Raw genomic sequence first — 27,402 nt, 5'->3', positions numbered from 1 at the left:
TTGCTTATGAAGTGTTTTGGTGCCTATGAAAAGTAAAGCACTTGAGTCTGTTCCAAAAAAAAAAAAAGCTGAATGCGTTGAGGAATGCTAAATGACATTGTAACTCGCTTTTGAGTGTGGAATGTGTGTTGTTTAAAAGCTGTTGAAATGGTTAATGTTTATGTAATTATTATAACAGCCTGTGTACTTATCTTCTTTAAAAGGACACTGTCTGATGTTGTTTTTGTATATAAACATATACTTTCCTAATAAGATTGCAAATGTTTTTCCCAAATTTTAGTGGAGTTTTACCTTATCTGTTTGGCTTTCACTCTGCGTGGAAGCTTTGTTTTCCCCTCTCATCATACCTGACAGAAAGGGAGCCCAAAGTTTGGGCCCAAAGGCATGGGAGAGTGGAATTAGTGGCCTTGTTAACAGGTGTAAATTCCAGTGATAAAAACGGCCTTTTTGGGAAACCAGTTGCAAAATAAAAAGCACGTCTATCTAAAAGTGATGAAGGAGAGTATCCTACATAGCCCTCTTCTCCTTTCACAGCTCACTGCACTCCTGTCTTTACCATTTGAGTATATTCTTCACTGACAGTAGTACTGATAGGCTGTGATGTGCCTCGTTCTCGTTAGCTGTGCCTCTCTCCCCTCTTACAAGCCGCAGCGAAATTTTTGTGTAGGCAGAACAAGTGTGACAGTGTGGCACCTGGAAGACTTGTTATCACTTGCGTCATGGTCTCTGTTTTGGAGGAATTCAGGTATGCCAACATGCTACACAAGGAGCGTTTGATCAGTGGACAGGCTCGTCTCATATATGAAGCCAAGAGCAGTTTGTTTGGCCAGAGGAAGGAATATGAAAGGGTAGTTAGTCCGGGAAACAAAAAAGCCATTCCGTGAAGAGGCTTCACCTTGTGGCTTTCTTTTTTTTTCCTGCTGACTAACATGCTGCTTTTTTTTTTTTTGTAGCAGTCCACATGCAGTTCTTTAAGTCAGAATAGACAAAGATATACACAGAGGTGCACCTCACACCAGTTATCTGGATGAAGCCATGGTGCCTCAGGTTACCCAACAGCAATTGATTGAATTACTCCAAATCAGATGTCTGCAGCATCACACCAGTAGTAATCTTGCTCAGTGCTTTTGCAATGAGTGCGGGAGCACTCACGATAAACCTGTGCAATAATTTCGACTACAGAGACCTGTCACAAAGCCTGCCAATATCTAGGAGACTGCTAAAGTTTTGGAAATATTAATTAGCAGATCAGTTTGATTTAGCATTTCGTCTTACACAACTGTAGTTTAACCTATTCCTTCTCCCCTTATGAGCCCTGAAGCCAGATTCTACTGTACTGAAACCAGAGCTCCTAGCAGGAGGCTCACAGGTATGCCAATTGAAAAGGAAAAATCTCCTCTCTGATTTCTGCTTAAATCTGTGCTTAGTGTTAGCTAAAAGATCCTTAAGTGTCCAGGTCAGCCTGTTAAGCATATATAGATAACAGCAATTACTTGTTTCTTCTTTTCCTTTACAGAAATCTATGGAATAATTTCCTAGATCAGAAGTGAGCTTTATGTGAACATAGCCCCAAATGGGGTGTGTTAGTAAACTGCTGCTATAATCCAGTTGAAATTAGTTTTTGAGGTCTTGAGATTATTTTTGTATTTATAATTCACTATTAGGTAAAAGATGAGTCTTATATAAAGAACTGTCTGTGACTATTTTTGTTAGGTATTACCAAATTTGTCATTGCAAGAGTTTGACAGTGTCCCTTTAACACTGCTTGGATTAAATATTTAAAACAGACATTGTAAGTTTAAATATTGCAGCATTTTGGACATTTGGAACTGTGTTGCTTTCTTTGTAAAAACTAATGTATGTTAACTCGGTTTTCAGTAGGCTGAGAATTTACAAAAACATTCAGCTGGGAATTTGTGCTCTGTAATTCGTCAAGACTTTTGTGGTGTCAAACAACAGTTTACACGGACAAAAAGTATAATTAATGATAATAAAAGTGTTACAGTTCTATGTGGTCTAGTAATTTGTATTATTTTAGTGAGAAATACTTACTCATTCTAAACAGTGTAATATCCTTAAGAAATGCTAGTAGTTTTACTCTTCTGTGCAAGAGGCTGCATTAGAAACGTTTGCATATCTTCGACTGCTGCTGCATATACAAAGCCATGAGTACTTCTCAAAAAAAAAAAAAAAAAAAAGCCAAACCAGGCTTTAACACATACCAGAATTAGGTTTTCCATGGAACTGGCACATGAAAATGTGGATGTAATGAAAATATATACTGAGGGATGAATTTGAGTTTGGGATGATTTTATTATTGCCATGCAAGACAGTAGCTAATGAGAGCTGTTAACTATACGTGAAACAAAAAGCACTCATGTAGTTAACACATAACTGGATCTTGAAATAATGCTTCTGTACATCCTGTTTAGTTCCTAATAAAAGGTAAGACTCTAACCTATTTTGAATAGTCAGCCTCTGAAGGACTGAGTAGTGCTGACCACAGTGACATGTGGATGTGCAGCTGGTGTGGTTGTAAAGATCTCCTAGGGTGTGATAGCTGCCCGCCTGGTAATTAAGAGGTATATCTGATTTAGGACCAGAATTTGCAAATGACTTCATTTGGTACCATTGGCAAATCTTGCTCTCAAAATGAGCACACCTTGTTAAATACTGAATTTTATGGTGATGCTAATGACAAAATTTGAAGGCAAATGTAGGCAGAAATAAAATCTATTAGGAAATTTATTTTCCTAATAAAATTTATAAGCAATTAGTAGGAATACAATACAAATAAATAAAAATAATTTAAAAATATCACAGTGTTGGTTCTGTCTACAGGATAAGAAAATGAGCACGTATTTCCAGAAGAGGCACACACATGAACACACTTGCTTCACATGTCCTGTACGCAGACACATACATGGCTGTCTGTGCAGATTGGCCTGGGTGGAAACAGTTGTGTGCCCCCAGAAAATATTGAGAAATGGATTTTGGCAAGAAGACAGTAAAGATTGCAGTGATGAGGTACAGGGCATGGCCAGGCATGGGTACTGACCTGTTTACATGCAACCAGCCTCCTTTATCCCCCTATCCCTCTGTTTTCCCTTGCTTGTTCCTCTCTGAATTACCTCTTTTTGCTTGCTGGCCTGCTCTGATGTCCAGTCCAGGTAAGGACTTCATTCAGAACGTAAGGTGTCAGAAGAATTTGTTGCTGTCACTACTTGTTCCTCAATAAATGGGTTTGCAAGTGTGTCACCCTAGAAGTTGGTCAAAGGAACTCTCTTAAGACTCAGTTTGGAGTTTTGGAAAGCAGGCATTGTGTAATGGTGATGCTCGATGCATGACTGCTCCACCTAGTGTGTGTGCCGAATTTTCCAGGCTACAGGGGAATCAAAACAATCATCCAATTTCAAAAAAAAAAACAAACACATAACTATGCTATTTTCCGTAACTGGTTGAATAAGTATGTGCTTTTGTTTCTACTGGTGGTCTTTCAGATTCTTGATGTTTGTGGATAGGTTAGTACTCAAGACACACATACTAGGCTGAGTCATTTTCACGTCCAAGGACATGAATACCCTGAGTTCCTCATCTAATCAACAGCTCAATGTCCTGGTGGAGATCAGTGACCAGTGGTGTTCCTCAGGGGTCAGTACTGGGACCAGTAGTGTTTGACACCTTTGTTGGTGACATGGATGGTGACACTGAGGGTGCCCTCATCAAGTTTGCCAATGGCAAGGCCACAAGGATGACCAAGGGCCTGAAGCACCTCTCCTATGGAGACAGGCTGAGGGAGCTGGGGTTGTTCAGTCTGGAGAACAGAAACCTTTGGGGAGACCTCACAGCGGCCTCACAGTGCCTAAAGGGGGCTGCAGGAAAGCTGGGGAGGGACTCTGTGTCAGGGGGTGCAGGGATAGGGCAAGGGAGAATGGCTTTAAACTGAAAGAGAGTAGGTTTAGATTAGATGTTAGGAGGAAATTCTTCCCTCAGAGGGTGGTGAGGCCCAGGCCCAGGCTGCCCAGAGGAGCTGTGGCTGCCCCATCCCTGGCAGTGCCCAAGGCCAGGCTGGATGGGGCTGGGGGCAGCCTGGGCTCTCAGTCTCTGTGCGGAGGATACACCCGGCTGTCCTTCCTACAGCTTAGCAGGTACGGAAATGAGCCACAGAGTGTAAGGAGGCTACTTTAGTCACAAAGAGGATCATTGCCTAAATAAGAATTGCCTTCAGGCTGCCACATAGCTTCTGCAGCCTACATTCTGCTCATGTAGAAGGGATTTCTCTACAGTAAAGACTTGTTAGGCTTTATTTTAAATTTAATGTTGTTTGAAGCTAAATATTACAGGTTTTGATGGTAAAAACAAGGAATACTGACACTGCCCACACTGTGGTGCAGCACAGGGTTATCCAGGCTGGTCAGATAGCAGTCTGGTCCTGTGACATGCGTAATTAGCCCAGACAACTGTGTAGGATGATGCTAAACCTCTTTACCACTGGCTACATATAGCTTACACATTAACACCCTCTTGCTTTTTGTAGTGTACTCATACCTCAAATTCAGCTAGCACTTCTGCAGAGCACGCACAGGCAGAATATCCCATCTTTCTTCCTCTCTGACATATATTCTGACATACAGAGCATACAGAGCTGTTACTAGCTCCCTACAGGCCTATAAGGTGTGTAAGGTGTAGCTGCTGCTTGGCCAGGAGCAGGGGATTTGCCCAGTGGCTCAGCAGCATGATTGCAGCCAGGAGCTGCCTCCGGTGCAGTGGCAGCGCTGCTGTGTTTGATCCTGAGGAAAAAAAAAAAAAAAAAGCCCTTAAATTTACCATGAAAATAAAAAAATAATATACTTCATTCCAGAATTCAAGCAGAAGCCAACAGTGCTGTAAGTCTGCTATTACCTTTTTGCTATGCTGTCCCAAACCATTTCCTGTTTGTTCTGTCATTGCTACATGGTTCCTCCAACCAGCCAGCCTTTACTGGACGGGATGATCTAACCAATTTAATAACTGACTTTGCCTCTGTGTGTCCCCATATGTGTACAACACAGTCTTGGGAAAGTAGGAGGAGGCGTTCAACAGCAATTACAATTGGAAAACACAGGAGGGGGGAAAAAGAACCCTGACACGGGGAGGACTCTGTAAAGGGCCAGTGTTTCCATCACTTTATCATAGCTAGCAAGTAAGGGACTGCTCAGCAGATTGACCCAGATATGTAAAGGAATACACCTCCATCAAACTGGTTAGAGCACGTGCTATGTTCTTTACATGGTTTTCTATTTTTGCACTGATTTTGTGCCTATGATTTGTCTTAAGAGGGATGTGGACAAGCAACACCTGACCTTGAATGCTGTCTACTGAAACAAAACTATGCTTTTAAAAGTTTCTAGATTAATTGTATTGATGATGCAGCTTGTTTTACATCAGTAGGTTATGTTATTTAATCTGGTTTTGAACAGGTGGGTCAAGATTTGTAAAATTCAGTTTGGGACAAGGGAACAGCTGCATGGTTTCAATACTACTTAAATTAAGAATAGGGAAGGAAATATTCACTCAAAATGAAAATATGGCTGGCAGACAGATCAGAGCCACAAATGGCTTTCATACAGCAGTAGATGAGTTTGTGAATTCATTAAAAGCTAACAACAGAACCTTCAAGGGTATCCCCAAAATAAGCAGTTACTTTCCTTTGTAAGGTGGCAATGCATAGGTGTGAGGCCCTTGCTCATGATATTCTGATTAATCCCATCTACTCAAAAGTAGTAACATTAGAAGGGGTATTGCCAGCTTGGAAAATGTAAAGGTTCACGAGTCGCAGTTACTATACCCCAAATCAAATATTTACTTTTCGCTATCATAATTTGAGCCTGTCTTTTTGTTTTTGAACTCCTGGCACCTCCACTTCATGTGCAACATGAACACAGCAGCTGGCTTTGCTAAATTTATCAACAGTGCGAGTTTAGTTTCCAGGGCTGTAAACGGTAAGACACTTTCTCTTCCTACACTTGCAAATGGGACTCGCTTAAAATCACCAAATTTACAAGCAAAAGCACATGGGGATGTGCTTATCCCTGTGGGTTTTATAGCACCACCTCCTCCATGCTCTGAGAGTGTGTTTTCTCCACTCAGTGCTTCCCTTTTCTCTCTGAGCATGTGTCTATGTTATATAAAGTGCAAAAATTGCTTGCAGGTATGCTTGTTTACTATGGAGCACCAACTGCTTGCACGTGATGAGCCCTGGCTGCGGAGCTACCAGCATGGAGATCTGTGACCCATATTCAGGATCTGTATTCAGCTCCGTGCTCCAAACTGTGGGGAAAATAAATCTGAAGGCAAACAGGTAATTGTTCAGAGGAATGCATCTAATCACAGATCTATCCAAATGACAAGGACTGAAATTATAATTCTCTAATAAAAAGTCTTTCTACAGTGCAGGTTGAGGGTTAAACCTGACAGTAGTTTACGCTTTTAATTACAAAGTGCCATCTGTTCACAAGAGGACAATTACAAACTCCTCACAGTGCCTCTGCCTACTCGATCTGTCAGGCAGAAATAATATGAACAGCCAGCCTAATAACCCTTGTCTCTGACTGACTTTGTTCAGGATCAGTGTCTTGAGTATGGCCACTGATTCCACCTATTCAGGTCCAGTAGAGCACCTAGGGTCAACCTGCTGCAAGTTCACTAATCTATACTGGTTAGCAGCCAAGTGTAGAGATTTAACTAGCACTGCCTGATTTACTGCTGGAAATCTGTGAGTCTGCAGATGTAAAACACCGACGTGATGTGCTGCCAGCCAGTGATGAATGCTGAGTCGAGCAGGACTCCAGTGGCTGCGGGCATTTTTCACTGCCTGAGCCCTTCCAGTGAATCCAGCTCGAGATTCACTCGTGGCAGCAGAGACTTGAAGATCTATGTGGTCCAGTGAGTGGCATTGTACTGCATCGTTACCAGTGGGTAAGAGCCCTGTCCAGTGATGGGCACCCCAAATGACAAGGCGGTGGGGACACACGGTGAAGCAGCTGATGGCGTGCTGAGGTGACACTTCTGATTCTCAGTGTTTTTTTGTCATCAGTGACTTGAGTATTTCCTCCAGCCACGGAGTACGTCATGTAGCATCACTGACTGGTTTGCAGTGCTCAGGATTAGTGGGACCGGAGCTACGTGATAAGGTTATAACCCTGGCGGTGCTGTGGGTTGCGCTGTGGGATACCTCTGCAGTCAGTTAGGGTTACGCTGCTGTCAGGCTGTATAGCCTGGACTGTGCTTGGAACCAGTGTCAAAACAGACTTGGTATATACGGATTAATATATTTTTAGGAGGACAATCTCAATCCTAGCAAGCCGTAAAGGCGGAACCCGCACCGCCCCCCGCAGGCTGCGTACACACACACACACACGGACACCAGGCGCAGGCGCACAAAATGGCGGCCCTCCCCCATGGCCACCACACCGCCCCCTCCGCACGCCGGCCCCGCCCCTTCCGCGCTGAGTGACAGCCCGGCGGCCCATCGGCGAGCCGAGGGGGGCGGGCCGAGCGGCGGCCGGCAGCCAATCAGGCGGCGCGGCGCGGCGGCGGCGGCGGCAACATGAGCTTGTCCGTGAGGTGGGGGCGGCAGGGCGGGGGGCGGCGGGCGAGAGGAGGGGGGACGGTCGCGGCCGGGCGGCGGGGGGCTGCGGGCGGGCGGCTGATCCTCGTTGTTTATCACCTGAGGGGATAAACGGGGCGGTGGAGCCTCGCTCGCCTCCGTGGTGAGGCTGCGGGTTGTCTCCAGGGTGCCGCTGGCACTCGTCTCCAGGGCGCCTGGAGGCTGGGGCAGCGAGAGTGGGGGGGGGGTGGCAGCAAAATGGAGGGGATGGGGTGGTGCGGGGCCGCCTGGAGCAGCGCCCTTTGTGCGGTGCGTACACACCCCAGCAGGCAGGCAGGCAGGCAGGAGGGTCCTTCTGGCACAGGAGTTGAGCGATAATCCGCTTTCAGGCTTACAAAGCTGCCTGCTCGCCCTCTGCAGCCAGCCAAGGGCCACTGGGGCTGCGCAAAGCTGCGGTAATCCAGAGCCCGTCTGTGCTGTCCTGGGGGCTCTGGGGATGCGCCAGGTTCACCCTGTGCAGAATACAGCCTTGTCCGTTTAGGGGATTTCTGTGGTACAGCCCCAGCTGTGCTTGAAAGCTGAACCCCAGCTGCGCAGTGAATCGCTGAGATTTGATTGAAGTTAGGTAGCCGCCTTCTTTTTCAATAAAGGGGAAGTAAAAGCGGCTAGCTGTAGGATTTGGGAAACAAATATGCCTGAAAAGCAATGTGCCATTTACACACGTCGTGGTTTAACCCGGCCAGCAGCTAAACACCACACAGCTGTTCACTCCTCCCTCTCTGGGATGGGGGAGAGAAATGGGAAAGCGAAGCCTGTGAGTTGAGATAAGGACAGTTTATTAACACAGGAAAATAGTAATAATGATGACAATAGTACTATTTATAATAATGTGTACAAAACAAGTGATGCACAATGCAATTGCTCACCACCCGCTGACTGATGCCCAGCCTAACGCCGAGCAGTCTGGACCCCACCCCAGCTTGCCACCCCTATATATTCCATACCATGACCCCATATGGTATGGGATATCCCTTTGGCCAGTTTGGGTCAGCTGTCCTGGGTCTGTCCCCTCCCAGCTCTTGCTGCACCCCAGCCTGCCTGTTGGCAGGACAGAGCTTGGCTTGGTGTAAGCACTGCTCTGCAACAATTAAAACATCAGCATGTTATCAGCACTCTTCTCATCCTAAGCCAAAACATAGCACCCTACCAGCTACTAGGAAGAAAATTAACTCTGTCCTAACTGAAACCAGGACAACACACCAGTTATCTTCAAGCACCTTACATGATGTGGCACAACATGCATTTTTTCTCTGCTGCAGATGAATATATAATAGGTTTCTTCCTGAAAACATGTAGAATTACACAATAACCAGATGGGAAAGGACCTCTGGGTGCCATCTAATCCAGCTTTCTGCTCAGAGTAGATCCATCTCAAAGCTGCAGGAGGTTGCTGAGGTTTTTTCTGGCTGGGTTTTGAATGTTTCTAGCAGTGGAGGTTGTTCAGCCTGTCATTGCGGCTCTTCCTGTACGTAACTATGAGAGTTTTCCTGTAGATCCACTTGCAGGTCACCTGTTGCAGTTTGTAGTTTTCTCTTGTCCTTTGGATGTGCACCTCTGAGGGGAGCCTGCGTCTGTCTTCTCCATCTAATCCTCTAGACAGTGAAGGACTGTAGTGGGTTTATTTGGCAAGGTTTTGGCAGCGGGGGGTGGCCTCTATGAGAAGAGCCCAGCAGCTGCCCCATGTTAGATAAGGGCCAGTTTCAGCCACCTCCAAAGGAAACTAGCACTGGCCAGAGCTGAGCCAGTAACTGATGTTTTTTGTGCCTTTGTGAGAGTAGATTTAGGAAAGGAAACAAAAAGTGCTGGTTAGCAGCAGCTGGGAGAGTGAGAAGTGAGAGCCAGCCCTGCAGCCCCCAGGTGGGTGCAGCAGGAGGGCAGTAGCCTGTGCAGGGAGAGGCCCCTGGTGGAGCAGGCTGTCCCCCTGCAGCCCATGGGTCCCACATGGAGCAGATCTCCATGCTGCAGCCCCCCCATGGGTGGAGGAGCCCCCGGTGGAGCAGGTGGATGTGGCCTGGAGAAGGCTGCGGCCCATGGAGAGCCCCTGCAGGAGCAGGCCCCGGGCTGGAGCTGCAGCCTGTGGAGAGGAGCCCACGTGGAGTAGGGGGTCTGGGGGGAGCTGCCGCCCACCCGTGGGGGACCCGCCCTGAGTCTGTTTTGCCCATGATGATAATTGTTGAGTGATCTCCCCATCCTTATCTCAACCCTTGAGCCCTTTGCATCATATTTTCTCCCCCTCTTGCTTTCAGGAGGGGGGACTGAGAGAGCGGTAGTGGTTGTGTTGGAGCTCAGCTGCCCAGCTGCATAAAACCACCGCAAGGACAACACAGATGGCATGTCTGTGGCCCTTCTACACCTGCTCCTTCTGCCCCCATCACTTGGGTCAGAACAAACTCGGCTCCTTTAGCTTCTCCTGTATCAGGTGCTGCGGCCACCAAGGTCTGCCTTAGAGTACAGAAAACGGATAAAGCCTCTGCTGTACTGGGGCACCCCCAGCTGGATGCAGTACTTCAAGTGTGGCCTTCTGATTGCGGAGTGGAGGGAATTACCACTGCAGTTAGTCGAGTTTTTTGACAGGGTGATCTGCTGCTGAGCTTGGTGCATACCTGATGCTTCCAAGAGCGAGCTTTCAGCCTTCTGAGAGTTCTGGCTGGTATCACCTGTTACCTCGATCGAGTGCACAACTGCTTTTAGACTTCCTGCTCTGAGGCAGACATCTTCCAAGCAATCTGTCTGGATTAAGCATTCAGTCTCTGATCTGAGTAAAGCACCGTTAGAGGAAAAATTATACACTGCTACTTGATCTGAGTAGCCTTTACCCGTGTCATCTTAATTTTTTTCCATTCTCCCCGTGACTTTTTTTTTTTTTCTGTCTCTGTTACCTGAATATTTAGTCTTATTTCTAGGCCAGCAAAGAAAAAAAATACTTGTCTTGGAGTAGTATTTGCTGATTTGGGGGACTTGAGCCTTTTATATGCAACAGAAGCAGATCAAAAAAGTTTTCAGATTAGTGTATCTATGATAATAAAGGATTCAAAAAAAAAAATCCTAAGTGTCAAGTATCTTTGGAATGTTTCTGGCCAAAAAAAAGCCAAAGATCTGAGGCACACAACACCCACTGTAGCAGCTGGACATGAAGTTAAAGCTGTAGCTGCATCTGTGCCTCAAAACTCTTTCAGGTAGTTTAGAAATAAGGTGTTTTCAGGAGTTGTGTCATCTCAGCTGCTAACCTAGTTTGTAAAGTCAAGCATTCTTTTCAACAGGTAGTTTTCCTTACACTTTTTGATTGTTTGCTATTTATCAATTCACCTCTGCTGATTTTGTTTTGGGTGGGGGAGTAGCAGTGCTATTCAACCTGCACAAAGGGATTGTCTGTTTTGGGTGTTATTTTATATTGGGAGGAGACAAGCTGGAGAGATGTCGAATGGGGATGGTAGTGATCTGTGCCATTATGGTGAGTTTCTTATTGGTGGAAAACATTATCTATAGTGGTATCAGTAATCAGTTACACTGAATTTCTCTCTTCTTGTATAGGAATGAGCTTTCAGTGGACAAAATGAAAAAGAAGAAAAGAAGAGAACTAACTGAGGAACAGAAACAAGAAATTAAAGATGCCTTTGAGTTGTTTGATACAGACAAAGATAGAGCAATAAATTACCACGAATTGAAGGTATTTTTTTTCATTTAATTAATTTTAGGACAGGCAATATATATCTTCTTCTAAGTGAGTTTTTATGACGGCAGCTGCATCTTTAACAGTGCTCCATGTGTTTCATCTCCTGCCAGGCTGAAGGAGTGGAGATATTCAAAAAAGAAATTGCAAATATTGCATTGATGTTTGCATGGATGTACGATTGAGCTTTTTTCCTCTCATTGTACACAGTGCAGTCACGGAATTGCTCTAGCATTCTGTGTAACAGAGATCTGAATGCTCCCCAGGTGCAGCTTGGGCAGGCGAGTAAGTGGGAAAACAGCTCCTGAAAAGCTGTCTTGTAGTGCCTTTTAGAGGCACTATATAATGTAATGCTTGGTGTTGTGAAAATCCACAGGTTTTAAAAACTGAGCTAGAAGATGTAAGTCAAGTTTATTAAGCTGCTGACCAGAAACCAGAGCTTACCCACTGTGCATTTTTCAGCAGGGAGCCTATAGTCTGTAGGAATGAGGTGTGCTTTTTGCTGTGCTTATGAGAGGGACTCTGTAGTTTTTCTTCCAGTGAAGGCCTCTCTTGTTACTAGCTGTCTGCAGATGGAGGTTGGGATGGCAGTCCTTGTTCCTAGGGAGTCCTCCTGTCTCAGGAAGCATTGCATTAGTTTATTAAAGGCTCTTTAAGCCTTTTATTAATTGCTATTCTAATTTTACTGGCTTGGGGAGGCTAGTGTTCCTGTGATAGGTACAGTAAGATTTTTTGGGGAAGAAATGCCTAATCCAAGCAGCTGGTTCCACAGTCTTGCTTTATCTCAAGAAAGCAGTAAAAATATTTTCTATATTAACTTTATTCCAGAGTTTGGGTATTTTGTCTCTGCTGAAAGCTGCGAATAGGGTACCACTAGGGACTGTTGGTACAGTTTGTCCTGTTAGTGTGCTTGGCATTCCCAGCTGTCTGACTGGAAATACATTTATTAGGTGTCTAATTAAATATGGTGCCCCTGAATTTAGTGCTGTTGAAGAACAGAAAGGTATGGAGTAAAGAAATATCTCCTTCTCTACAATGTCAGCATGTAGCATAGGGTTTGAAAGGCTATATTGAACAGGATTGTGGCTTTCTTTTTCTGGTTCTGTGTATGTTCATATGTTTGAATGCAGTCAAGGCAGTGTGTGCTGAGGATTGCCATCTCTGTTGAAATGTGGACACTAAGCATGTATCCCTAACCTAATGGAAAAATAAGTGTTACTGGTTTATGTGGTTGTAGTTACACTGGTATCAGTGGAAAAGTGGTAAATTGAGTCTCTTGTAAGACGACTTGTAAACTTAGACATGTTCAGTAATTTAAAGAATGCTTTTCAATTTAATCTTGGAAAAGGGGACAGTACTTGAAACTTGTTTTGAAAATCAGGAAAGAAGTCTGCTTTCCTAAAAAGCATTTTATACACTGATTTTTCCACTTATAACCTGATGTTTTATGTGCTCATGTTAATTTTAGGTGATATGTTTATACAAAGCAGTTTTTGTTTTTATTTTATTTATTATTGTTGCTAACCCACTGATACACAAAATCAGTCCTGGGCAGTAAGGTGCTTGTTAAAAACAATAAACTTTTAAAATCTGTAGTTTAATATTCATATTTGGTTGCACTTCCATTTTCTTCCAAAAGGTGGCAATGAGAGCCTTGGGTTTTGATGTGAAAAAAGCTGATGTACTGAAAATACTTAAAGATTATGATCGAGAAGCAACAGGCAAGATCACTTTTGAAGATTTTAATGAAGTTGGTATGTATTTGATTTTATACCTGTAGAAGACTACCTTCAGAGAAACTTAGCCTACAGTAGTGACTGGAGTTTGGGCAAAGTACTTTGTGTGCATTTTCAGTAACTGGTTCTACTGGGAAATAGAGGAGGGAGACTGAATTTCATATTTTTATTCAGAAACATGAACAGTGAAGGAAAGTAACTTTTTGTATATTGAATAGTCAGCTGATAAATGGAGATGAATACATGTTACAGTAGTGTAAAAGGAAACAGGCTACACATATTCCTTATCTGTATAAAACTTCTACAAAGGAATAGCCCCTAACTTGAGAGGTAGATGTTTTTGTGTGTATTGATTTTTGTAGGACTCTCCTTCCTGCTTGGAAAAAGTAGTTGGCACTGGTTTTCATTGGAAGGAGTGTACGCAGAGACAAACTGTGAACTGAATACAGATTTCATATAAAACAGAGATAAGAGAAGTTGAAGCAGATGCTAAGTATTGTACATCAAGGATTTTCAGCTGCTGATAAAAACAGTGAATTTCATTAGGCAGCTTCTTTCATCTGAAGAGTGTGTGTTTTGCATAGTTTTACATACTTTGTATATGGAGTGATCTGCAGAATTAAAAAAATGAGGGATTACGTTTCCTTGAGGATTTTTAGATTGTTAGACATAAATTGTACTTTTGTATACAATTCATATTTACCAAAAATATAAACTGGGATCCCTTCATATATATGTTACAGCTTTATATCTCTATTTCATGATTCCACTCCATGTGTTCAGGGTATTAAATTACATAAGGTTTCTGAAAAAAAACCACCACCATAGTACTGTTTTTGGATACAAATAACTATCTGCTTGGTAATGGTGAAACAATTACTGTTATAAATGTGGCAACCCTTAGAGATTTTATAGGTTAGGATTGGAGAAAATGTGTTGTTAATGACAGATAATATTTTTTCCTTAGTCATATTCCAAGTTAGAGCAAATTCTGAGTCAGAAGAAAATTGAAGTCTGTGGGGGAATAAAATTGATCAGTCCTTATTAAAAAATAAAAATTAAAAAAAATGATTTAATACTAGATCCTAATGTTCGGTTCTGTCACAGCCAGGACCAATACAAGGTAGGCAATCAAAAGTGCTGTGAGAAGCTAGGAAAAGTCATGTAGAAAGCACAACATGGACCAGGAAGGCAATTGCACCAATCCAAAAACTTGAATCTGATTTGAATGGAGTTATAACATGATACGTCCTTGTCACAGAGTTGAACTTGATACCAGTTGTGGCAGAAAGATCAGGGGGTTAGAGAAAATAGGTTATAGAAACGATTATTCTGAAGAGCTGGCTGAATATAGTTTTTAAAAAAATGTTGAGCCATCAGTTTTGCATAATTATAATCTGTGTTTTAAATGTTGGAACTGACCATCTGAAATGTATAAAGATACAATTGTATTTTGTCTTGTCCTGTACAGACATTTGACCTATGATATTTAGAGACATAGTGCTTTATTGTTCTTCAGCTAGTGTTGCAGTTGCCTTTCTGCCAGAAAAAGTAGAATTTATCAAACGATGTAGTGCTGTTATGCAATGTAGTTTTAGATAAAAATACTTAAATAAAAATCTCAGAGATTTTTATATGCATTTTAGTATACATTATATAAATAAATACCTAAATGTATAAATATAGAGATATGAAAATACAAAAACCTCATTACTATAGCGAGCTTATCTAAGCTTGAATCTAATAGCTTCATTTCAAATTCACTGAGCCAGAGGAGGCAATCCATCTGCAAACAGTAGCAGATGCTAAATGCTTCTCTTTGCACAAATTAGGATGGTGTATCTTTAATGACTTTGTAAAAGTCATTAAAGTCCTGTAGTCATGTAAGTCCTGTAGTACAAGACTAGCAGGTACGAAGATGTGAAGGTATTTCAGAAATGTCTGAAATAATTACAAGCAAAATATTTTTTGTAAAACAAGCTAGTTTGCCTGTTTTCTCTGTTGCAGAAGCTAACAAATGGATTTGGTAAAAGGAATAACCAAGACTGGTGAATTCTTTTAAAATGAACATCCTGCAGCTCGTAGTTGTGTCCTTTTCATGACCCTTGGGCTCTGGTTTTGTTGTTGGGATTGCTTTTTTCTTTTTTGGGGGGCACTTTTGTATATAAAAGAGAAGGTCCATATGAATGTTATTCATTACTTATTGCTGTTGCAGTGTTCTCCCCAAGTCAAAACTGTGTCCAGATCATAACATTTAAAATCAACAAATTAAAATATCTGTGTCTGTCAGAGCTGATGTTTTTTTTTTTTTTTCTGAAGTGCAAGCTTGGAACAGAGTAGGCACATGTATATTTTCAATTTATATAGGAAAGTCTATTGAAAGCACGAGTGTGTCTAAACTACCATGTAGCTTTCCCCTGTAACTGGTGTATGCCAAAGAGAAACTCAGCTTGTGAGAAGCGTTGACAAAGGTCAGATAGCTGGCAAGCAATTTATGCATATTGAATTGGAATAGATTAAAAATGGAAGAATAGATAAAATCTGAAATAGGCTGAGGTGATAGGAAGAATGTGTGTTTGTCATTCTGAATCTTTTAGTCTAATTTCATTATCCTTCCTACAGTGACAGACTGGATATTGGACAGAGATCCACATGAAGAAATACTCAAGGCATTCAAATTGTTCGATGATGATGACTCTGGTAAAATAAGTCTGAGAAACCTGCGTCGGGTTGCTAGAGAACTGGGTGAAAATATGTCCGATGAAGAACTACGGGCTATGATCGAAGAATTTGATAAAGATGGAGATGGAGAAAGTAAGTATGAAGAGTTAAAATCCCATATAGTTCATTCTTAATCTTCTCCCCTTTTAAAATGTTGTATTAACCTGAAAATGCCTGAAATTTTAACATTGTCATCTTTTTCTTTTTTTTTTTTAAAAAAAACTCTCAGCTCAGCCTTGATTTTGCTTACATATAAGAGAAATAGTTTTTGATACCTACTAGCCCTGGAAATGCATGGTGGAGTCTAAAAACCAAATTGATTTCTCACCCTCAAATTCATCACAACTCTTAATCAACCAATGCTTATTAAAAGATTTGTTAAAGTTTAGCTGAAAGCAGAAGTAACTGAATTCGTACGTGGAAGAGTCCTTGTACTACATTACATTCTTATTTCTGTATGAATCAGTGAGAGTAAGAATCAGTAACCCTCTTACTGATTCATTAATGTAGTCATTAATGTAGTACAAAGTGCTAAGAGGACTTCTTTTGATCCTCTAGTCCAGTATTTCTTAAGTGGTAATGTGTCACTGTTGTGATTTCAGCCTGTTAGTGTAATAATCTGTACCTGACTAATAAATCATGATGGACTTAACCCTGGGTCCAAGCAGCATCAGCTGGGATGAGTCTCTAATGTGCTTCTGGGCTCAGAGGTGCTGAAGAACTCGGTGTGAAAAATTGCTCAGGGCAATCAACAAGGTCTATACAGAGTGGGCTGCAGAGGAGGCTTATTAGCTGGATAAAGAATGAAATAACAAATCTAACTTGATGCTATGCTCATTAAATCTTCGTAAGCACTTCAGCTTAACGGTGGTGTCTTCCCCCGCCTCCTTCCCCTTAAGTTAACCTTTACATTTACACCAGAAACCTTAACACATGGATTTCAGGAGCCACTCACTTCAGACAGTCAACACAGATGCTGCATGTCCAAGAATCACAGAAACCTGCTTCTGAGGTTTTTGTTTCTTTCTTTTCTTTTTTCTTTTTGGCCATTCTCATCTGCGATTTCAGTAGCAGTTCATCACCTTTTTCAGAAGCAGTAACATTTCTATTTGTCAGCAACAACATCTGTTGGATTCAAAACTCCAACAGTGGGGGAAAAACAACGCATTGCTGTCAGCCCTGACAGACACTTTTCTCTGTTCTGCTTGTGGTAGATGTATGCTCCAGTGTGGAATAACAACTACGAGTTTGTCAGCTGCTGGCCTGTGCTTGTCTGCAGTTACTCAAGTACTGAAACAGTCAGACGGTTTTCTTTCAAGAGGAAAAACAGGACATTCAGACAAGATAGGTGCTGTGGAAATGCAAACTTTGTGTCAGTGTAGTGGTGAAAACAGGGAGCCTGAAGGCAAAGATAGCAGAAGCTCTCTGTTTTAATTGCCATTAGAGTGTTATTGTTGACACTGTTACTACAAGAGTCACTGCATAATTGAGAAAACTTTTCTTTCCTTTTGGAAATACTGTCTTCTGGTATCTCTCTGTTTTCTGAGGCCCTGGTTCCCTAATAAATCCACACTGTGTAATTCTGTTGTTCCTCCACATTGCCAGGTGTGTCCTCCCACACATTGCTTGCATTGGTATCTGTTTCAGTAACTGCATAGCAAGCCATCTACCCAGACTAGCTATTTGTTATATGCTTTATTTTGAGCTTGTTTTATTTTTTAAAAGGAATAGTTATAACAGCATTGCATTGCCTGTATTACCTTTTGTGTATTTCTCTAAAGACTCATATTAGTTTTATGCGAAGTAGTAGCTGTAGAGGTGAGAGCAAGTAGAAAACATCAGTCCACATGCACATTTTGTTCTTTGTTGCTCTCCTGGAGTTACCAGTGGAGACACCTGAATCAGGATCACTGATGGTCTTTGACTACAAGCTAATAAAGACCTCTAGCTCCTTTTAGGAAGGGCATAATTGTGAGAAACACTCCGTAGCCAATAACTTAGGCTTAGGTGAGGATCTCAGTGAAGCAGCAATTTATTGTCGGGCACGCCACAAGCAGGAGAGCTCACTGACTAGTTCCAAAATGCGGTTGATACCCTTTTTGATGACAGGACCCTTCCCTGTCATCATTTTCCTTATTTATCTATTAATTTTCTTTCTTAGAGTAGTCTAGCACAAGATTGAGTATGAAAGACCGGCAGCATAATGCTTTTATGTGGTACTGTTTATCCATAATGTTCTGTGTTTTCTGTCCTTTAAAGAAAACTGGTGCTGCTTCTAGCTTTGAAGATTCATTCTGAAAAAGTAAATAATCCCGTGAGTCACTGTTCTGTTCAGTTTCAAACATCTGGGTCATGTAACAAAATTTCACTGTCATCTAGTTCTCCTTCTTTTCCTGCCAAGGAAAACAAATCTGAAAGTATTAGTTGGTAGCATTTTTAATTGATGCCTTAAATACAGGAATAATACCACTTGTGGTTAAATGCTCTTGTTACATTTGAAAGATTGTTTTGTTCACAGTGAAATAAGGTCTGTTATGTGATATCCAGGCTGCTTGAACCTTAGTCTTTGTAGTGAAACTACTGAGCTGTGCTGGTACACTCTGACAAACTAGCTGCTGAAGTATTCTCGACATATTTACATCTGTCTTAAAAGGGTAAATCATCTTGTTTTCATACTGCTGGTCTTAGGAGTGACTCCTGTTTTGGAGCATGGCTGTTTTTAGAAACTCCGTGCTGTCAGTTTGTGCAGTTTTTGTCCTGTGTAGATGCATCTAGGAAATATCATATGTAGATGCATATAGGAAACATCATCCAGTGTTGGGTCTTAGATTCTGGGAGAAAATTATGGAGAGGTGGGGAAAAAAAAAAAAGCTCCACTGAATTAATATGCTTTCTTACCTCTCCAAGACAACATTTTCTTCATATTAACTGTAATAATGCTTACTTTATGATGATGTATGCAGTAGAAATGAATGAAATCTGAGGCTAGGGAAGGCTGTGATTGCTTCTCATTTCATTGTGACTAACTTGTGAACAGATCCTGAGTCTGAGGAGGATTACCTGGGTTACTGGGAATTGTTACCACATTTCTCTTTGCAGTTTGTTTGGATGTTGGAAAAATTGTTTATCATTATAATATTGTATTTCCACTTAGCAACATTATTGAACAAAGATGTTTTGAACCAGAGAATACTTCGGTAGGGATGTTTGCATCTGTGGTTCTTATAACTTCCTTTGGCTTCCAGTTTTGGGATGTGTGCAGTATTGAAACTGGCTACGGAATATTTCTGGAATAGTCTTCAGAAATTGTATCACAAGCACCTGGGTAGAAGTTGTGTCAGAAGGAGGTGGGTTAGTATGAATACCGTAAGCATATGTATTTTTTTTTTTAAATTACTTTTGTTTTGTGTCTTGTTAAACAGAAGTCAGTCTCAGCATAGTACTTCTGGGGAGAAAATGTTACTCCCCTCTGCCTTTTTGACCTTTTCTTTCTGTATTTTTCAGTAGTCCATCACATAACCGGGCAACGCATGAAAGACTCTCCAACTTATTCATCCATCGTTTTGTCAGTGTACTGGGGGAAAAAAAAAAAAAAGAAAAAAAAATCCTCAGTACGTTGTGGAAATGCGTTCTGTTCCTCTTCTGCAGAGCTGTTCAGCCATTCTCATAAACACTGTGTTTCCATAATCCCACAGCAGAAACAATTGATTCCAAAAAATATAGCAAATAATTTGCCTGTACGAGGTGAAAATTCAGTCAAGACATGAATATTGGTCATTCAATCTACTTGATAATACCAGGGGTGTGTTTGTTCTGTGCAGCCCTTGATGCTGGTACATCGTCAGCTGCAGGAAACGGAGGTGAACACCCATGCAGGGAGCTGAGCATTGTGTGCCCTGAACAGCAAGTCTGTTTAATTACTGTGGGAAAATATTTTCAAATCTAATAGTTAGAATAAAAATCTAGTCCACTACTTCTATTTCTCTTGTGCAACAAAACACAAGGGTCTTGTATTTTGGATTTTTTCTTAAAGTTCAGTGCTTAGTGTCCTACTTGCAGGCTTATGGCTGAAGAGGTAAAAATAATGTAATACGTAGTTCCAGCTTTTGCATCTTTTTCTGTGTCTAATGTTTGCCCTCTGGTCGGTAATGTCCTGGAACAGTACCATAGAAATAGAATAATCTGACATGCATTTAGGGCTTCATATTGGACTGACAAGCTGATGTGCCTGCAGGCTTGCCTACAAAGGAAGGCATTTGTATCATGCTGCAGTGAGCATTTGGGCTGTTGGGGGTATGCCGTAGGTCCTGGAGAAAGACAGACCTCTAAAATCTTTCTGGATGCTGTAACTTTTTCAGACCATGAAGGCAGGTAAGCACTGGAGCCTTGGAGATGTTTCAGAGCCTGAACAACCTGATTTAGCTAGCCTGCTTTGAGCAAGGGATTGGGCTGTGATTTTAGTGTTCAGTAACTCAAAAGGTATTTAAAATTCGTAAGAGTAATTAATTTCTCAACACAGAATTATGCATTTGTTATCTTTTAATAGATTTAGTGTATTCGTAGAAATTGATTGTCTAAGTGAATTAGAGGAAATTCAGAGCTTACTCCTTGTTAAATGCTGACAAAGATACATAATTTACTTTGTATGTAGCGAGGGGAAATGCAAGCCATTTAATTCAGAGCCTTGCGTAAGGTTCACCAAAGACTAGGGAAGAGTCTTCAGAAGCAACAGTAGAAGAGAATAAGTGTAAAGTGTCGGGGCGTAGTCTGAGCCCAAGCTAACTACTCGTCCCTCTTCTGACATCTTGACTACTTGGAGAACAACCAACGGCTTCACATTACTAACTGCAATTTTATACTAATAATTTTTCCTGATCTGTGAAGTTGACCATAGCCTGCTTCATTTTCATCTTTAAAATCTTAGTAGCTTTGCCAGATGTTTGAATCATACTTTTCCAATTGTTAAGTTTTAGGGAGTAGCTAGATTTCTGTGGTCATCAGCCAGATGTGTGTGTGGTTCCATCTAATTTCTGTTCTTACAACTAACCTGATTAAGTTTCATCTCAAAATTCCTGCTTAATGTGGCTTACTGAAAAGCTTCTTTGGACTCCAGATATGTTCTTCAGATAACTGCTGTTGGGAAAGGTCATGCACATTGAGACTATTGCTCTCTTCATCAAGTAAACAGTGAAACTGGAAATTATCTTAAATAAGATAACCTGTAAGTATTTTTTAAAGCAACTTATTGGCTTCAATGTCTACTCTCTTTTCATTTTTGTAACTTAAAGCAATTTCAGAGGCTTAACAAGGGAAAGGAATATGTTGCCTGTTGACCAGTATAACTAAATCATATGGCACTTGTTTTATATGCAGAAAAGCTTTAATTGATAATTCCAAACCCATATTTTTGTGATTTTCAGTGTAACTGACCAAGAATCAGAACTATTGCTGAATGTAAAGCATTATAGTAGAGCCAAAACAGACCCAAACTCATCTGTTCTATTTTCTTAAATCTGTTCTTTGTTCCTCATTCTGCCCTTCAACCATCACTTTCTAGGAATGAATCGATAAATATTCATACACATAAATATCCTGTATATGTTTCGTAATCATCCACCCTCTCCTCTTATCCATATTCTTAATTATTTCAGCATCTGCTCCAAATATATTCCCCTTTTAAATAGCTAGAACTGTTTCTCAGCTCTTTCACACCTTCTCAGTATCTATTTTGTAATATAAACCATTAAAATGACGATGATTAGTATCAAATCATTGCTAGCCACTACATTCTAAGAACAAAAATGCATTGACACATAATTAAGGTGGAAAGTACATACCAGTACATAAGAGAGAACTTGCAGAAATGTTGTAATCATCTGAACTCAACACATGATAAATTTATCAAGTATAGAAATATATGGTTATATTTGAAGATATCAATGAGGTAAAGTCGTAGAGATGCTTTTTAACAGGCAACGTTGTTCTTATGTGTAGTAGAATCCGGTGACTGACTAACATTTCAGGATGTATGGTCCTCAACTAGATTAAAATAACTTGTCTCTTATTTTTTAAAACGTGTTGCAAGAGGGCAGATTTATTTATTTATTTATTTATTAATATATTTTTAACGTAGTTAATTTGCTTTGCTTTCTTCCGGCTTTAAATGTAACTCATGCTTTGCAATACTTTGTTTAGGAATAACTTGGGTACGCTGGCTGGGGTAGATAATTGTCGGGGAAAATCTGTCATACGTGTCTGGTCTCTTCGTTTCACTGAGTTACTCTAATCATTCCCCAGCGCAGTAATTAGTTGCAGAGTGAACATGTTCATTGGCTAACTCTTCTACAGTGGCTCTGTTTTAACATATGAGTAAGGTCAATAGCTCAGGTATAAGTGCAGCAAAATAATTAATGACTGCTAATTAATTTATTATTATGACTTAATTTCTTCGAGTACATTTGTGTAAAATTTCAGTTAATTATAACTGTAAAGTGAAGAAAGTTCAGATGGGGGAAGAGCTTGTCAAAAGTCCTTTTTAATTCTAGCTAATTTATTGAATCATTAGTAAATTATCTTAAAATTCATTTTGTATTTTGGCAAGTGTTACAGGTTTGGCAGAGAGGAAAATGATGGTGTGGGTGTGTGTTTTTTTTGTTTTTTTTTGGGGGAGGAGGAACACGAAGGTCTGAATGATGACTTGAATAAAACAGAATTTGATCATAACTGGAACTGCTGCATTGTTACTTGAGAAGCATGTGTTTAATACATTTTATTTACCGTGTTTAACATTTTAATATATGTTAAAGTCATAAAGTGGCATGTTTTTGCTTAGCCATCTTTTTAAATACTTTTCTAATATTTTTGTTTTCTTTTTAGAATATTTTTACTTTCAGCATCAGAAATAGTAGCTTGTTATATACAAGCTAGATTCTGGCTTAAGTATCACATATAATTAAGATTGCATTCTGACTTTAGCCTTTTACATGCAAAAAAGAAAAAAAAAAGTGAAAACTGTTCTAAATGGAAAGAAAAATCATGTATAAAGCGTGGTTAGCAATCTGTCAGACCCAACAAATACTAAGTTGGAAACCTTCAGAGAAAAGCATAAAACAGATACATTATTTTCTCTTTTGTTTTATGGATATTTGCTGTTTTGTTTGTCTAATATTTTTCTTTCTTTTTTTTTTCTATAGTCAATCAAGAAGAGTTCATTGCTATTATGACTGGAGACGTTTAACATCAGAAAAGAAGACATGAATTCGTGGCAAAAGGGATGAATTAGTGACATCTGCCATTCCAATATTTTCTACTTTGTTTCTGTAGAGTCATGTAGAAGATTACTTTACTCACTGATCGAAATAACACAGGCTTTATATGCTGGTACTTCGGTACTTTTTACAATTAATTATTGTCACTCAAGTAATTGACACAGCATATTAGAAGAAGTAAAACTACATTTCAGAATGTTTGAGTACTCACTTGTAAAATAGCTTTGTATAAGATTTCTAAATTATATTGTCTTGTAAGAAGCGTTTGAACTTAACTTTGTGTTATGATTAGCTATAGCCTTAGTTTTGATACATAAGGTTTGACAAGCTTCCATTTTAATAAAATATTCTTTACTATTGCGACTTGAAAGTCTTTGTTTTTGTTTTATTTGAGCCAAACAATAATTTAGAATCCTTCAAACAAAATGTGTGTTGTTTTTTTTTCCATTTATAGATTTTTATTTCTGTTCTAGATGAATGGTTACATTAAATGAGCAATCATTTCCACCTTTATGATGGCAGAGGGCATGCAACTATGCACGGTGATACACACTATAGCAAAAATGTGCGTAAGTCATGCAGATGACAACCAGTGGCTCTATTTTTCAGTATCTACACCTCTGATACCTGTGGAAACAGTGGCAGTTGTTTATGATGCGTGTTTAGATGTTCTTTCTGCAGTATCTAGTTGGGGCAAAAGCATTGTAGGGAATGAATTTTTCAAGTAGTTAGAAAGACTGGGTGTATTTCTAGCTTACCAGGTGTCTTCCAGATTGATATATCAGATTGATATTCTGCATTTCCTGCCTGTTGGTTATAGTTTCTGCCTCTTAAATTTCAAATTTCTATCAAGAATTTGCTTGTCTTGCTTAATCCTGTTATTAGCTTTCCTGTCAGAAGAAAAATCTCTTTAAACTCAATAATCCTGGGCTTATCAATAAGTGTGCCCTGCACAAACACACGGAGCTTGCAGTTTACTGGAGACAGAGGTTACAGTCATCAAAGTTGATAGATTTTTTCCTATTACATTTTCAAGTGTGTGTTATAAAATAATTATGTATGAAATACTGTGGTGTTCTCTATTAAAATAACAATATCAACATAGTCACACAGAAAGTTACAACAATGTGAACCGTCTGGCAGTGGCTCCATGTCACTGATCAAGGAATATGAATAGACACCTCACGTGGGGCAGAGGACCATCAGCTGGGATTTCCAGCCTGGGTTGCTCTTAGAGAGGTCTTAAAAGCAGACTTTGCTAGTAAGGGACATTATTTTTGTTTAAGTATTTCCATTTTGACCATAGCAAAGTGAATTATGAAAATGTAATTGGGGGAAAAATGGTAGGGATAAAATTAACAGGAGATTACCGGGAGTGAGGGAGTAAGGGGCTGATACTCACCAGGAAGTTGCGGTCATCTTCATGTTCAGTTAATGTCCCATAATTAAAGTTTGAGTAAAACTCCCTCTGCAGTGTATTGGAAATTGGTTTGTGTAAGCAGGAACTTGCTCAAGCAGTAGACAGCAGGAAATATTTTCAGGATGAAGACTGGTGTTTAAGGGGGGAAAAAAGTTGCTACATATAGTATGGACATACTTTTATACAGATTTCAATAAGGAAAATAAGGAAAGGGTAAAAACAAGTTGAAGGATTCTACCATAGAAGAGAAAGTCTTGCCTGGGAGCAAGTACTACAAACCTCTTTTAACCTCACTTCACATGCTTTGGAATACAATAGCAAAACCAACACAACAAAACCCTATAACTTCTTTAAAACAACAAACAAACAAACAAGCCTACCATTAAGAAAAAAAAAAAAAAAAAAAAAAAAGCAAAGCAAAAAACAACCAACCTTTAACCAATATTTTGCAATTTTAGCAGATTAGTTTGAGAAGGGAATTATTCAATGGCAGAAATTTGATGTTTGGGAATGAACTGCTCTTAACTATTTGCTAGGAACAATACAAATACTGTGTTCTTCAGTACTTCCTAGCTTTGCTTTTAACATATAGACAGTTCTGGGGACATTTTTATTTTCAGCAGACAGTGGGAGTGATAGAAAACTTAAAATGGTCCCTTAGCAGTCATCAAAAAACCATTTTTCACTGAGTATCGTACCCTTATTTTGAATGTTCTAGTTTTCTAATACTCCATTGTGGCTGTAAAATGACTTTTGGATGGTTTTTATGGGGACATTACTGCTCTGTTCCTCAGAAGATGGCTGGTAATTACTTCTTGATAGGTATTGCTTCTGGTTTGTAACTGGTTCAGTAAGATGTGCTTTTTCTTTTCTGGATTGAGGCCTTATTCCACAGCATGCTTAAGCCATCAGAAGTCGGACAATGCCAGCGTTCAGGGCACATGTGAAGGAGAAGTTGCAGCCAAAGGAGGGCCCGTGGGTCCATGCTGGCATCTTTGTCCCTGGGCATAGCTCGTGGGGACCTTTTGCAATCCAGCTGCAGCCCAGGAAAGCATTTACCTTGAGATGTACACCGCAGTGGCCAAGTGTGGTTGTGGCGTGAAGCTGTGTGGGCAAATCCTTCCATTTTCAACCTTTTGTCTTAAGTTTTGCAGGGTATGTGCAGTTCTGGGATGTCACAGCTTGCTAAACCATTAAAGGTGGCAGAAGCTTTTGGCACAAATCACACAAGAGGAGATGGTTGTACTGACTGAGTGACTCCAGTGGAAGGTTTCACTCCCCCCAGATTGCTTGTAGCTGCTCGTAACCACTCACATCGTTGGAGGTTTTTGTGTACTCAGATCTGATGGATGCACTGCTCACATACCCAGGCCTTTTTAATTTCGCACACATGTGTCAAGTTGGGCTCTGCTGTTAATTAAGCAAGGGTTGTGAATGCAGCTCGCCGTGCTGCACGCACAGCCCTATCTGAAGTGAGAGCCACGTCTTTCTTTGACGTTCTCATTAGGTCAAGAGTTTACAGAAGATGGTGCCTGGCACCAGCAAAACTTTTGTGGAAGTCATTTTCTGTAGCACTCTCGCAGAGAGATAATTGCCACTGAAGTGAGTCCACAGGGATGCTGGGAGTGTTTTCATCACAGAGAAGTGATTCCACGGAGATAAGAGGTCAATGTTTTGGGCTCTTCTCCCTTCCCTGCGCTACACAGAGGGAAAATCTGTGCAAACCCACGCGGGCAGTCCCGCTAATAAGAAGGAAGCCAGAAGAAATACCATAAACATCTAGAGATCTGCAAGTATCTTACTCTTCTGGTAGCACAAGTGGTTCACCTGCTGTAAAACTGTTGCTAAGCAAACTGAATGTGTTGGCAATTACCAGCCGTCAGAAGTGATAGCTCTCAATATATAATAAGTGGAAGCTCTCCATATGTAGGTCTTTTTTTGAAATGCCGCACGAATGTTGGCCAGTGGAGGTTGTGTTTGTCACATATGCCCTTACTCATTTGAAAACTGCCTCGCTTTTAAACGAATACTTAAAGGAAGTCTAAACAAATAAAGAGATTTAAAGAAGGAATTCCTTCAGACATTCCTCCTACAGGAATATGGAATGGACTATGGTACAGGAATATGGGAAATGACTGCTTTACTAATAATTATGAGTAGAGACCTGTTTCCAGCCAGGTAGTACCTGGAATGCTTTTCAGAAAACGTTCTAACCATTTGGATAAACATCTTTTATTGCAAAGGTTAATTGCAAATGCGTTATCTTCATGTAAGTTCATAAATTTCTGAAAGGGTCTTTCCACTTTTCTGACTGTTTCTGAGAAATTTGAAATTTAACTAACAATAAAACCCGACTTACTGGTTGTGAATAGAATGTGGACATTTTGTGTTGGCAGAAACTTGGAGGAATTTACACCAGATTATGCAACCTGCTTTTACTTGGATGGGTGTCTCAGGTGTTGGAAGGACTGGCTCCTAGCCTGCTCCAGGGGGCAGAGGAGATGCAACACAGCATCTGTCCCCATTGTAAATTAAAATTTAGGATAAGAAAGAACTGTCTTAGAAAGCAGCTACACGTTGAAAAAGGAGCTGTGTAAGCTCATATAACAAACAGGTCTATTTAACCCAGTTATGATGGAAAATGAAAGAAATAATCCCTTGGGCTCTCTTGTTTATTGAAAGACAGAGCTACAATAATGCAGGTCAAAACTGTATAGTAATGTGTTACATCAAGGAACACAAAAAAAGGAAATATCTATATCATACTTGTGATTGCTGTGTGTAAAAACAAACCACAGACCAACACACGAAGTAAAATGTAATCAGCAAAAAATGCTAGTTAATGTATCACACTATAGACCTCCCTTAGAAAGTCATTTGGAAATAAAGATGAAAATGTCCGAGGGCTTAAAGAATACGGTTGGCAGCCCACTTTTTTG

General features: G+C 40.5%; 1 protein-coding gene across 4 annotated transcripts; it reads left to right on the top strand.

The window, feature by feature from the left end:
• Positions 1-7,576: 7,576 nt before the first annotated feature.
• On the top strand, positions 7,577-23,399 carry CETN3 (centrin 3). Of its 4 annotated transcripts, XR_014619315.1 has the most exons (7): positions 7,577-7,605; positions 11,180-11,315; positions 12,958-13,072; positions 15,677-15,868; positions 19,021-19,122; positions 19,280-20,996; positions 22,969-23,399. XR_014619315.1 is itself a non-coding variant. In XM_084305651.1 (5 exons), exons 1-5 carry the CDS (start codon positions 7,589-7,591, stop codon positions 23,010-23,012), a joined length of 504 nt encoding a protein of 167 aa, XP_084161777.1. In that variant the 5' UTR covers positions 7,577-7,588; the 3' UTR covers positions 23,013-23,399. The 4 variants fall into 4 exon arrangements, 2 of the variants coding, with proteins under 2 accessions (XP_084161777.1, XP_084161778.1); XR_014619316.1 differs by having other exon boundaries at positions 19,021-20,996; XM_084305651.1 differs by lacking the exons at positions 19,021-19,122; positions 19,280-20,996.
• The last annotated feature ends 4,003 nt before the right edge of the window (positions 23,400-27,402 follow it).

Source organism: Netta rufina (genome assembly GCF_964035555.1).
Source record: "Netta rufina genome assembly, chromosome: Z".
Lineage (NCBI taxonomy): Eukaryota > Metazoa > Chordata > Aves > Anseriformes > Anatidae > Netta > Netta rufina.
The sequence above is the reverse complement of the archived record's forward strand: the minus strand, read 5'-3'. Positions and strand labels throughout refer to the sequence as shown.

Coding starts and splice junctions, on each gene's coding strand:
- CETN3 (XM_084305651.1), top strand. Junction 11,316..12,957: donor TAAATTACCACGAATTGAAG/GTATTTTTTTTC, acceptor TTCTTCCAAAAG/GTGGCAATGAGAGCCTTGGG. Junction 13,073..15,676: donor TGAAGATTTTAATGAAGTTG/GTATGTATTTGA, acceptor TCCTTCCTACAG/TGACAGACTGGATATTGGAC.